Raw genomic sequence first — 13,041 nt, 5'->3', positions numbered from 1 at the left:
TTGAGCACTTAGCCCTGCAGCAGTTGGGGGAGCTGTATACAAAGTAAGAGCAACACAGTCCGTTTTTCACCAAAATAAACAAATAAAAATTTTAAAATGTAGTTGCTTGGGAAGACAGGTAAAGAAAGGAAGTTAAGAACCAGAGTATACAATAGTGTGCGTTGACTCATACAGCAGTAAGCACAGTAAGCTTAGAGAAGGGAGAGAAAAAAGGTAGGACAGTGACAGGGTTTAAGTCAAAAGGAAGTGGGTTTTGAAGCAAGTTTTGCAAGACAAACGGAGCTGTATAAGGTTATACTCTGGGTAGGCATAAACGTGCCCTGAGTTTTTGGAGGCTATCACATTTAAACCCAATTCGGTGTGACTAACCCTTGACTGGCCCAATACGGACGACAAAGTGTCTTCTGCCCCACCCACAGACTTCCTAACCTAAAGCCTCGGTCACCACCTGCTAAACGACTTACACTCCCGCAAAGGCGCGGCGAGCCACGGGATCTCTCCCAAGCGGCTGGTAGCCTCTTCAGAAGCCCAATCCGGGGCTCTTGGAGCGGGCTCCGCCTTCCGCTGATCCCCTTCCTGTTGGTGGGCGTCGGCGAGCTGTGAAGCCAATGAAGCCGCAGTAACGTGGCAGCCACCCACGAGCCCGCGTCTCCGCCCGCCCAGTCGGCGAGCCGGGCTCCGCCCCCCAGGGGGACCTACCATCTGGCGCCCAACCAGAGGGGGAAATGGGGCCTGCCTCCCGCTAGGAGACCTGCAGGAGCCCCGGTTCCCCCCGGCTGCGCTCGGTGGAGGCGCCAGGCCTACGTCGCCGCGCCCCCACCCTCTTCCAGCCTCGGCAGCCGGGGCCGCGCTAGCTTCTACCGGTGGATGCTGCGCCTCTCGGAGCGGAACATGAAGGTGCTCTTCGTCGCCGCCCTCATCGTGGGCTCCGTCCTCTTCCTGCTGTTGCCTGGACCTTCTGCTGCAGATGAGAAGAAGAAGGGGCCCAAAGTCACTGTTAAGGTCCATCCTCCCGTCTCCAGACCTGCCTGGCGAGGCCTGCCCTCCGCCGCCTGGGTTCCGGCCTTGGCGCCTCTGGTCACACATGTCCGAGGCATTTCGGGTCCCAGAGTTCGGGCCTGGGCGTCCTCGGCCTTGGCTCTGCCCCTCCCTAGTTTCCTTGTCGTGGCCTCTTGGCGCCTGGGCCGTCCTCCCCTATTCAGACCGGAGAATAACCCGGACCCTCCCCGAGAACCCAGCCCTGACCCAGGCGTTGGCGCCCAGGATGCCCAGCTGGGGCCGGCATTGCAGACTCAGAGCCGTCTATTTGCAGATACCCCACAGTTCTGAGGAAATGGTGAAAGATCACGCCTGCCAAATTGCCAGTCTTTTCTCTACGTAGGCCAGATTTTAGCCACTTCAGTTACAAAGCACAGCAATGTAATAGTTTACACCTGAGTGGTGTGCTTAGGCTCCCGTCTTTATGGTGTTTTGATGTTAAGTTTTAGAATCTGGGCCCATTATTTATTTAGAGCTAAGGTTGTTACCCTGTAGTCTAAGGAGAGTGTAAACAAACATATGGAGCTTTCATTAGATTCTCATGGGGGTTTTGTCGCCACCAAAATCAGATTCAGAAACACTGCTCTTAAAAAATGGGTCTGTTTTCTCGCATCCTCCGAGTAGCTTCTTGGGCCCTCGGTTCCCTAGGAAGGACCCTTTTAAGAGGCTAAGTTTGAAATTGTCTTTTTCCTCAGGTGTACTTTGACTTGCGAATTGGAGATGAAGATATAGGCCGGGTGGTCATCGGTCTCTTTGGAAAAACTGTTCCAAAAACAGTGGATAATTTTGTGGCCTTGGCTACAGGAGAGGTAAGTTGCTAGAGCGGAGGTAGCCAAGCTCACAGGCAGCGGAGTTGGCAAGTAGGGTTGGTGGCAAACTGAACTGCAGAGCGTGGCCCACCCATATCAGTGGCCGTCACGGAGTACCATCTGTGCCCTCTGGCACTGGGAACGCAGTATTATCATATCTTCTGAGTTTTTTTAAACTAAATCCAGAATTAGAATTTTTTTTTCTTTTTTTGAGAAAATTTTTCATCTTTGAGATGTTGCAGTAACCAAAGAAAACATCCAGGGAAACTAGTTTGTGGTCTCTGTACCAGAGTGAGGGGCCCAGAGCTTTCCAGGTTTTAAGGAAATGAATGCCCCATTTAAGAAAGTCTGCATTCCAACTTCCCATTGGGTCAGCAGGTAACTCCCCCCCCACAACGCAGGCCTCCCACTGTTGTGGCCCCTCCCGTTGCGGAGCACAGGCTCCAGACGCGCAGGCTCAGAGGCCATGGCTCAAGGGCCCAGCCACTCTACGGCATGTGGGATTCTCCCAGACCGGGGCACGAACCCGTGTCCGCCGCATTGGCAGGCAGACTCTTAACCACTGCGCCACCAGGGAAGCCCAACTTTTTTTTTTTTTTTGGTCAGTTTTCTTGCTTCTCTTCATATGATTGGATTAGGAAAAAAATGAGAGGGGAAAGGTGGAAGCATTATGTATGAAGTAGAATTGTATAAAGGCAGAGGAAATGTGCAGTCTTATAGCCTTTCTTGGATCTGTGTGCTCCAGGTCTGGCCTTTGATACCTGGTCACCCAGTGGCACGTTGAAGGATGAATCTGCCAGCAGGGGTTTCTCTTCTGTGAGCAGTTGTTGCTGTGGGCTGGGTTCCTGCAGGGCCTATTTAATGTCTGCCTGGTGCCTCATGCCACCTCCTCACCTTCTCATCCCTTTTTCTAGAAAGGATTTGGCTACAAAGACAGCAAATTCCATCGTGTGATCAAGGACTTCATGATCCAGGGTGGAGACTTCACCCGGGGAGATGGCACTGGAGGTAACCTCAAATCCTCTGGGCAGAGGGGTCTTTCAGGGCAGCCCCCAAGGTGGGAGGGCCAGGGAACCCAGTACAAAGGAGAGGGAGGAATGGGTTTCAGGTGGACATAAGAGAATCTCGCACAGCTGGCAGGCCAGCTGATCCAGGCCTTGCCTCGCAATACGCCCTGCAGGGAGGGGAGCAAAGTGAAACACCTGTAGGTGATTCTAGGTCAGGCATGCAAAGCTTGTGTGGGCGGCCTTGGAAGTCCCAGCAAGGGTGGGAGAAATTGCTTTGCTTGGCAGTCTCCCCCCAGAGACCACTTGGCAAGAGCTGGCAGTCTCACCTGCGCTACTTGTACAGTAGGATAGACAGACAGCCTGGACTAACCAACAGGTCTTACCACACTTGGCTGCACAGCCTGCTGTTCCTTTAGACCGCAGCTGCAGCTCACCCCACCGATCAATATTTACTGGGCCTCGGGCTTCCCTGGTGGCGCAGTGGTTGAGAGTCCGCCTGCCGATGCAGGGGATGCGGGTTTGTGCCCTGGTCCAGGAAGATCCCACGTGCCGCGTGGTAGGTGGCTGGGCCCATGAGCCATGGCCGCTGAGCCTGCGTGTCCGGAGCCTGTGCTCCGCAGCGGGAGAGGCCACAGCAGTGAGAGGCCCGCGTACCGCCAAAAAAAAAAAAAAAAAAAAAAATTTACTGGGCCAGGCTCTGTGGTGGGTGCTCAGGATGCAAAAACCAGTGGGACAGCAACTCCCTTTCACTTCCAATACCTGAAAAGTCACAAATGGGCTGTAACGCAGCTTTTAGGGCTCAGGCTCTGTCCTCAAGTGGTTTATCGTCGAGGTGGGAAGAACGAGAAGAAAACACTATGAAAGTGACATAACACAAGATGTAAGTCATAGCTAGCTGGACGACAAAGACAAAGCAGACGTGATACAAAAGCACTGTAATCATGGGGTCACACACAGTTGGGTGTCTGCCACCTTCTTACTTTGTGACCTCAGGCAAGTGAGTCCTGTGAACCTCAGTTTCCTCTTCTGTAGAGTAAGTGGTAAAAGTTGTGGGTGCTGGGAGGGTGAGGTGAGATGTTGAGTGCGTAGTGCCTAACGAGTGGTAAGTCAAGTCAGCCGTTGTCAAAGTGCTGACAAAGGACTCAATTTGCGCCAAGGTGATCAGGAAATGGCCTCGTAAACCTGAGGACAGATTTGAGCAGGGACAGATCTGGCTGGGGATAATTTGAATGGGCAGGGAAGAGGCAGGGTTAAGGCGTGAGCTCAGGTCTGGTCTGCGGCAGGAGCTTGGCCAAAGGTGGGGTCAGGAGGATGGAAGTGAAGCTCCCACCGGGAGCCCAGAGTGGCGGGCCGCGGCCAGGCCAGGGACCCAGGGCTTTGTCCTCCACGGAGTGAGGATCCGCTGAAGACTTGAATGGGAGCAAGCCCTGCTCACAGAGGAGTTTGAGGGATAATAATGTGACAGATTCAGGACATGGACTCAGGAGAAGGAGACTGGCAGGGAGGTTGGTGCAGCTGCCCCTGCGTCGGGCGATGTGGGCCTGAACCCAGGGAGGATACCTAGTGGGTAAGAGCAGAGATTCGAGAGCCAGACCACCTTGGTTTGAATTCCAGCTCTGCTACTTCCCAGCTGGGGTACCTTTAACCTCTGTACCTCGGTTTCTTCATCTTTGAAATGGGGCTCTGAGCTCCTGCCTTACAGGGTGGGCTTTTTATGTTTCACATGCTTGCACCAGCCCTCTGGCACACTGTTCCCACTCCGAGCATTAGCCGTGATTGCAGCGGGGGTAGCAGGAATGGGAGAAAAGGATGAATCCGTGATGGGGGTGAGGACAACATTGACAACGTGCGGAGGAAACAAATGTCAAAAGAATAACCGACGTCTGGAGAGAAAGATGACAAAGTATGTTGAGTTTAAAACCTTCACTATCCGTTTAAGTTTGGGACTCCTTGTGTCTTGGGAAAGTGATTGGAGCTAAGGATATAGATTTGGAGATTTTCTGGATAGCAGCAGTAGTTGAATTTCTGCAGTTCACTGAGATGTACAAAGAGGATTCTCACATGGGAATCCTCTTTTTATGATTTTGTGTGTGTGTGTGTGTGTGGTACGCAGGCCTCTCACTGCTGTGGCCTCTCCCGTTGCGGAGCACAGACTCTGGACGCGCAGGCTCAGCGGCCATGGCTCACGGGCCCAGCCGCTCCACGGCATGTGGGATCTTCCCGGACCGGGGCACGAACCCGTGTCCCCTGCATCGGCAGGCGGACTCCCAACCACTGCGCCACCAGGGAAGCCCCGGGAATCCTCTTTTAAAAAAAAAAAAAAACCTAAAAGAGTTGACAGTTTTATTTTTGCATTTCACATTACAAATAAAAATTGCTTTGTTTGGTCCCACTACTCCCCTCCAAAACTATTCTCTCTTTGATAGGAAGGGGGAACAAGTCTTCCTTGTCATGCTGTTAGAAAACACCCCAAGTCACAGTGCCGTGATCTCCTGGTGAAGTAGAACAAGTAATATAAAACTGATGTAGGGGGCTTCCCTGGTGGTGCAGTGGTTGGGAGTCCGCCTGCCGATGCAGGGCACGTGGGTTCGTGCCCCGGTTCGGGAAGATCCCACATGCCGCGGAGCGGCTGGGCCCGTGAGCCATGGCCGCTGAGCCTGCATGTCCGGAGCCTGTGCTGCGCAGCGGGAGAGGCCACAGCACTGAGGGGCCCGCGTACCGCAAAAGGAAAAAAAAAAACTGATGTAGGGCTTCCCTGGTGGCGCAGTGGTTGAGAGTCCGCCTGCCGATGCGGGGGACACGGGTTCGTGCCCCGGTCCGGGAGGAGCCCACATGCCTCCGAGTGGCTGGGCTCGTGAGCCATGGCTGCTGAGCCTGCGCGTCCAGAGCCTGTGCTCCGCAACGGGAGAGGCCACAACAGTGAGGGGCCCGCGTACTGTAAAAAAAAAAAAAAACCTGATGTAAAGAGGCTCCCCAATCTCCTTATCTGTCTGGTTGAGTCCTTCCTGGCCAGGTGATTTTCAAACTTCCCACTTACTGTACAATCAGAAATACCTCCTTAGCATCAGTATAGGACAGCTTCCCAACCTGGTTCCACTCTGTGGGAACCACAGGATGAAAATACATGTATCGAAGAGGAAAAAGGTTTCGTATGCAAATAAGTTTGAAAGGTGTTGGGTAAAACAAAATGAAAATTACTTCTTTGTTGCTGGGTTTCTTGGGGCCTCTAATGCACAGTGTGAATCTCTAGGAGAGGACAGGGACAAAGAAGGGTGCAGTATTTTGCAGTTATTTCTCCTGGAACCAGCCTTGGGAACTTAGGTTAGGATCTCTGGAATGGGGTAGAGATCCTCTCTCGGCTCCACTATCTTGTATGCTGGCCCCAGACCCTCCACAGACAGACACAGTACACACGCTCAGAGCCACCTTTTATTTTGGTTCACGTGTTGATAAGAGGCTCTTGACTTTCCAGAACTCAAATGGCGCCCCCCTTCTTTTGCTTCTCCCTGCCCCTCCCCACTCATCTCTTCCTGCTTTGGAGTGTCCTCAGTATCTTCTGTGCTCTTAGGAAGAAAAGCTGGTCAGCCACAGCAGTCCTCCTTTTCTGGGGGATTATTACCTCCCCTGCATCCTGCATAGCACCTCCCTCCACTGAAGTCCCCATGGCAGGCCTCTCAGGCCACAGCCAAGGTAGTTTTTAATATGTGCCTTATTTGAAAGTCATAAAACTATATTCTCAAAGTAATCATCGTGTGAGCTATTCACTAAATCACCCTGGCCTCATGCCCCACTTGGGTCGTCAGTATGGTTTAGCTCCAGAGCCAGAGGGTAGGAAGGGAACAGCTTGTACGTCCTTGTACTCCACTGGAGCCTGGCCTGGCATGGGGGACAGGTTCAGCCTCTGGAATCCTCGCCCCGAAGATCTGCTTCGTTGGGGCTCCCCTGACCTACTCTTTCTTCCCAGGGAAGAGCATCTACGGTGAACGCTTCCCTGATGAGAACTTCAAGCTGAAACACTACGGCCCCGGCTGGGTGAGCATGGCCAACGCAGGCAAAGACACCAACGGCTCCCAGTTCTTCATCACGACGGTCAAGACAGCCTGGTTAGATGGCAAGCATGTAGTGTTCGGCAAAGTTCTAGAGGGCATGGTGAGTTTGCGGGGGAGGGACTAACCCTGGGCAACCCTGACCAGGGATCTGACACAGACCCCAGGGCAGGGGATCCATATATTTTATCCCTTTCCCAGAAGGGAATGTACAGATTCTGACCAGTGTTTATTTCTACAAACCTGGGGGGAATTGAGACTAAACAGCCTCTCTATGCCCCCGAGTTCTTTTTTTTTTTTTTTTTTGGTCATGCCGTCTAGCGTGCGGGATCTTAATTCCCCGACCAGGGATCGAACCCGTGCCTCCTGCCATGGAAGCCCAGAGTCTTAACCACTGGGCTGCCAGGGAAGTCCCGCCTCCAAGTTCTAAATCCCTCTGGGCCCCAGGCAGAGGCCGGCCAGGAGGTCTCAGTGAGGCTGCACAATTGAGGACCCTCCATCCCGTCATTCAGTCAGGCATGTCCTGGCACCACTGTCGGTTGTACAGGGCCCAGCCGAACACGCTGTCCCGGAGAAGACGCTTGGCACCCTCTCTCCAGCCACCCCCCTCCTCACCCCTAGCCCAGCCTGGGTCATACTTCAGAGGATCGAAACTACGGCATCCTCCTGTCGTCAAAGCTGGGTTCTTCTTGCCCTGGGCTGGCACCCTGCCACGATGCCCTTAGGATTTTGGTGCCTCGTGGTTTGTACACTGTTCGTCACGTGAGGGTTTCAGCCCTCGCGGCCGCACGCTGGGGCCCGTCTCCCTCAACCAGCAGACCGCCTGACACTCTGCCTTCCTCCCCAGGATGTAGTGCGTAAGGTGGAGAGCACCAAGACAGATGGTCGGGACAGGCCTCTGAAGGACGTGACGATCGCAGACTGTGGCAAGATCGAAGTGGAGAAGCCCTTCGCCATCGCCAAGGAGTAGGGCCTCAGGAACCTCTTCCCTTTGAGCAACTGTCTGTGTGGCCCTGTTGCCTTCCCGGGGGTGAAGACAGCCCGCCACAGGGCTCCATGCTGCACTGGCCCTAGTGCTGGCATCTGACGGAGCGGACCCCTCCCCCCACATTCCGCGGGCCCGCGGGCCCAGTTTTGTAACAAAGTCCTACCAACACTGACCGATTAAAATAAAGGTGTTTTTTTAATAATCTGCGTATGGGCTGGGTTCTGGGGCCTGCAGCACCCCAACCCCGACCCCAAGTCCAGTGCCAGCCCATCTGGGGCTCCTGTGGCAGTGGTGCCTGTCCCCTCCTTGGGTTCCGGCCTGAACCCCTTCCCTCCAGAAATGCTCCAGAAGTGAGCGAGAGATGAACACAAACCAGATATTTCCAACTGGCCACACAAGTCTGGGAGGGCAGGGGGAAACAGATCTGGACATTCACAGAAAAATGTGCTACGCACAAAATGTCAAGCAGGAGCTTTTGCCCCTTGCTTCTGAACTTGGCTAGCCACTGTGCCTCAACCTTTGCATGTCCCCGCCATGCGTTTCTCCTGATGTAGGTAAAGGAATACACCTGCACCTTTTCATAGCCCACCTCCAGACTGGTGGGCTATGAACATTCTAAAGGAATTCTCCCTTTATTCCGTATCCTCTGTTGTGCCCACCCGGGCCCCTGGGCTCTAGGAGTGCAGGATCCTACCACCTCAGACACCAGTGCAGCTGAGTTCCGAGCCTGGAGGGGTGGAGGGTGGTGAGTCCAGGGTCCAGGCCAAGGCTGACCCAGCCCATGTCCCTTTCATAGGACTGAGGTACATGACTGTCCTGGCAGGTGGCCTAAAGCCCTCTGGACTGGTCAGGGCATCGGCACTGGAGCAGGGTGACAGGCAGCCTCTGGCTGGGCTTTAGCTGTGTTGGCGCTGAAGCCATAGAGGCCCTGGAGCACACCGTTCACCACAACGTTGGGCAGAGGCTCTAGGACAGAAGGGAAACAGGAGTAAGGGGGAGGGGCTTCAGGGCAAGAGGAAGTGGGGTGGGCCTGGCTGCAGGCCTGCAGCTCCCTGAGCTCCTGCTTGTAGGCTCAGCACTCCCTGTTCCCCGAGAACAGGGGTCCCTGCCAAGGCAGCAGGTAGCGGTTGGCCACCTCAAATGAGGCCTTGGCATTCCCAGTTCGCATTCTGTTCACATCTTGGTAAAGCCAGGCTGGTAAGGAATGGAGACCAGGGGAGCCAAGCTCATTTCACCATGTCTATTTCCTGGAGGAAAATACAAAGCAGGCTACAGGGGCACAGGAACAGCAGGGAGGTGTGGCCCCAAAGGAGGGCAGTAGGAGGGAGATGCTGCCTAGGGGTCCTGCGAGCTGAGAAATATCAAGTTCACCCTCACTCCCACCCTGGTACCTGGGCCCTAAATGTGGATTGTGGGTCAGAGGCACTTCCTCACCTGGGGATGGGATGCAAATATAAGGATCCATGCAGAAGCTGATAACAGGCCGGTGGTACAGCTGTGAGCTAGGAAGAAAAGGGGTCATGAACAGTGGAGGGGGAAACAGAGAAAAGTGTCAGGTTGGGTGGAGACTAAGGACTGAGATCACCAAGGACCCACAGAGGAAAAGTGGGAAGTGGGCTCAGGAGGCAACAACATGAAAACCTGGACCACGGGGACAGGCCAGAGACTTCAGGCCCTGGCATATGGCCACAAGGGGGCAGCAGGAACCCAGTGCAGACAGGGACTTTGACTTACTTGCTGTTGCCTGGCAGGAACTCCCCCAGGGTGCTGAAAAGAAGAGAGAGGCTGTGAGCTGCCTGGGGATGCCGGCGGGGCGGGCATGTGGCAGGGGTGGAGATGCGGAAGCCCAGAATTTCACCTCCCAGGGGACTGCTGCTTCTATTTGTAACAAACTCAGCTCGGGAGGCACCTGGGGTAGCCAAGGCTCTTCAGAAAACAGCCCCTCCACTGGGGTCAAGAAAGCCTACTGGGGAGGTTGTGTCTTAAAGAGGAAGAACCAGGCTAGGGCCTGGCAGATACAAGAAGGAAAGGGGCTTGACCTCTAAAACCTTTCCTCACCTGCTGGCTGCAGAGAGCCCCTGTCCCCACAACACTGGGGCCCCTCTCATGCCAAGCACCTCTAGAGATGCTCACCCCCAGCTGCTGGCCTTGGGGACTATGGGCAAGTGGCGAAGACTCAGGAATTCCAGTAGTTCCTTGGGCACATCCTGGTTCAAGTATAGGATGCCCTGGAGAAGAGAACACAGGCAACCTGTAATCAGATTCAGCTGTGTAATACGCAGAGCCTGGTGCAAAATGAAAACACGTGGGCCCTTCCAAAATGATAAAGAATTTCAAGACAGCCAGAGCAGAGCATTAAACCAAGCTAGGGCCCTTCTGAGCACTGGCCCTTTGTGACTACACAGATTGGCCCATGAAGCCAGCCTGGCCTGCAACTGGGCATAACCATGTGGGGGGAGGGGAAGGATCTCCACCCTTATCATGAGGGCAGCACAGGATCTCACCCTGGAGGAAAAGAGAGCTAGCCTTCATTTAACTGGGACTGCCTGCCTCCTGGTTACCTCACTCAATCCTACCAATTCAGAGAGGGATGAAGTACTAGAACATGGCCAAAATGTAGGTCCCCCTCACCCCATGTCCCCGCACCTCTCTGCCGGTGTCACACCTCTGGTCCAGCAGGCTGAGAGGCAACAGAGTGAGACCCACGCACACCTGGATATAGGCCTCCAAGCTCCGCCGCCGCTGCTCCAGTCCTCTGGTCCTCCAGTTGGGCAGGCGTTTCGAAGGGAAGTCGGGCACTTTGTACAGTTTCTTGATCTGCCAGGAGGTTACCGCAGGGCGATCACAGCATCCCGACTGAGCCCTCAAGCTCACTTCATCCTAGCCAAGAGCCCTCCCCAGTCCTCCCTGCCGCCCACACCCCCAAACTTCAGGCTGTACCCTGAGACACGCCCACGTGGTGAGTAGTGGTTGGGACAAGGGCGAGAGGCGCCCCCAACACCCCCGTCCGCCCCCAAGACGCCCGACGCCAGACCGGCCGCGCAGGGGCACGGGCAGCACGTGGGACCTGCCCCTTTGCGCGCATTCCGCAGCCCGCAGGGAGGTCTGTGCCCACCACCTGAGCTCTCTAGGGCCCGGTAATGGGGGTGGCAGAGGCTGGGGCCCGCCAGCTCGTCTGCCTGCCTCTCAGGGCTTGGGAAGGAGCCGGGCCGGGGACGGTCTGTCGGTGTTGGGCGCAGCCTCACCCGTTTGTGCAGCGCGTGGAACTCGCTGTAGCGCCTCTGCACGGTGTGTCTGCGCCCGTGGCACAGCACCTCCACTCGGAACACCTGGCGGGCGCGGGAGGGCAGCCGGGTGCGCGTGAGGCCCGGCGGGTTGGTGCAGCAGGACCGGCTCCCGGCGACGCGCCCACCCTCCGCCCTCAGAGGCGCAAAGCGGCCTGGGAGCGCCGCTGCTCTCCAGGGACCCTCCCAAGTCCCCACACACTTGGGGACTCTGCTCCGTGCAGTCAGTCCCTCAGGAGCCGGGACCGCCGTCGGCGGGGCTGGCAAATCCAAGCGGCCCAGAGACCCTCGGCAGGGTGTCCCCAGATGGCCTGGGCCGCCGCGCTCGGACCCCGAGCCCGGGGTGCGGGGTCCGCATTGCATTTGACGCAGGGAAATCCGGCGGGTCCCCGCGCCCCTTCCCATCCACTGCCCCCGCTCACCATGTGGCCTTTCTCGGGGCTCTGCCGGGTCCCCTCGGCCTCGGGCCCCACCGACGGGATGCGAACTTCCAGCATGCACGCGCCGCTGGCAGCCGAACTCTCCGCGCTCCGACCAGAGACCGCGGCGGCGCCGGCCCCACCTCCTCGTGCCTGCGGGCCCCGCCCCCACGTTGGCCCCGCCCCGGGCGTTCCCCAGCGCCGCCGGGTCCTGCAAGGGGCTGATTAGGTTGGACCCCGATGGCGCGAGGCGGGCGCCGCCCACTAAGCCTAGTGGGGCCGCAGTGCGTGGAGACCCTTCGGCAGAGAGGCATCTGTTTGTCAGCGTGTCCACATTCACCGAGTCCCCAGTGATTGACAGGAATGCGGGAGAGCCAAATTTCACCTGCTCTTCAATCATCTTTCAGCCCAAACCTTCATCAGGCAGAGAGGCAGTGTAGGGACAGAGGCTCTGCTTTAGCGGTCAGACAGCTTGGGTTTCCCCAACTGTGTAGATCTGTGCTCGTCTGCAAAACTGAGATAATATGCCTCCTTCAGGAGAGTGTACGAAAACTGAGTGAGATAATCCCTGCTAAGCCCTCAGCAGAGTAGGTATTAGGAAAATGGCAGTTTGTGGGCCCATCCTGGAAACACAGGTGGGTGAAGTTGGTATGCAGGGCAATGGATGGGGAAGAACTGTGGGAGGTGGCACTAGGCTGCCCTTGCCCACTCTTCTGGCAGAGTCTTTCTGGGTGTGTGGCGGGATTTAATCCAGAACTCTCTCACCTCCTGTGCTAGGAGAGGCTTCTCCCACCTCTCAGCGCTCTTCCCCCACCCACCTAAGGGAGCTTTCCCATTCAGCACAAGCCTCCACTCTACTGACTCCTCCCCAGATAGTCTTGGAAGACTATCCTCCCAAGGCAGTGGAGGAAGTCGAGGCCCCTGCCTCCCAGAGCTCACCCCAGCAGAAAGCTTGATGGTGGGAAGGAGCAGAGAACCTGTCGCAGGAGCGGGGGGGTTAGGGGACCACTGACTCCCTCCCTGCCTTGCTAGTGCAGAGGTGTTTCGGAGCTGGAGCAGAAACTCCCCATTCCCAGCTCTGCCCCCAAGAGAGGCTGAGAGGATGACCCCATAAGGGGGCAAGCAGGTCTCACCGATACTATGTTCCAAACTTTCCCCCCACCAAATTCCATCTCACAGGGGCCTCAGAATCAGGAAGCTGAAACCTCCTGGAAGGGAAACGATCCACCATGAGGAGAAGTGCTGGTGTTTCATTACCTCCCTTGTTCTCTAGGGCCCCATCTGTCAGGGACCCTGCTCTCCTTGTCTGCTGTTCAGGGAGTCCTCTTCTAGGACCCTCAAACCTCTAAACTTCTTGGTCGCCCATCCTAATGAAGGTCTGCCTCTGACTCTATTCCTACCACCCAGAACACTGCCACGTCTTCTAATGGATCTCTCTCGTTTTTCCTCG

At 55.9% G+C, this 13,041-nt stretch overlaps 2 protein-coding genes across 2 annotated transcripts; one reads left to right on the top strand and one right to left on the bottom strand.

Annotated features, from left to right (window-relative positions):
* The first annotated feature begins 820 nt into the window (after nt 1-820).
* PPIB (peptidylprolyl isomerase B) lies at nt 821-8,084 on the top strand. The gene is made up of 5 exons (XM_081228499.1): nt 821-1,002; nt 1,734-1,847; nt 2,762-2,855; nt 6,819-7,003; nt 7,748-8,084. The coding sequence occupies exons 1-5, from the start codon at nt 868-870 to the stop codon at nt 7,868-7,870; spliced, it is 651 nt and encodes a 216-aa protein (XP_081084625.1). The 5' UTR covers nt 821-867; the 3' UTR covers nt 7,871-8,084.
* SNX22 (sorting nexin 22) lies at nt 7,995-11,669 on the bottom strand (the record flags this gene model as incomplete). Its single annotated transcript, XM_081228500.1, has 7 exons — nt 7,995-8,854; nt 9,323-9,390; nt 9,623-9,655; nt 10,022-10,116; nt 10,601-10,705; nt 11,134-11,217; nt 11,595-11,669. 7 exons carry the CDS (start codon nt 11,667-11,669, stop codon nt 8,736-8,738), a joined length of 579 nt encoding a protein of 192 aa, XP_081084626.1. The 3' UTR covers nt 7,995-8,735.
* Between the last annotated feature and the right edge of the window lie 1,372 nt (nt 11,670-13,041).

The sequence above is a fragment of the Mesoplodon bidens genome, assembly GCF_964165515.1.
Source record: "Mesoplodon bidens genome assembly, chromosome: 3".
Taxonomy (NCBI): domain Eukaryota; kingdom Metazoa; phylum Chordata; class Mammalia; order Artiodactyla; family Ziphiidae; genus Mesoplodon; species Mesoplodon bidens.
This window is presented reverse-complemented; position numbering and strand designations above follow the sequence as displayed.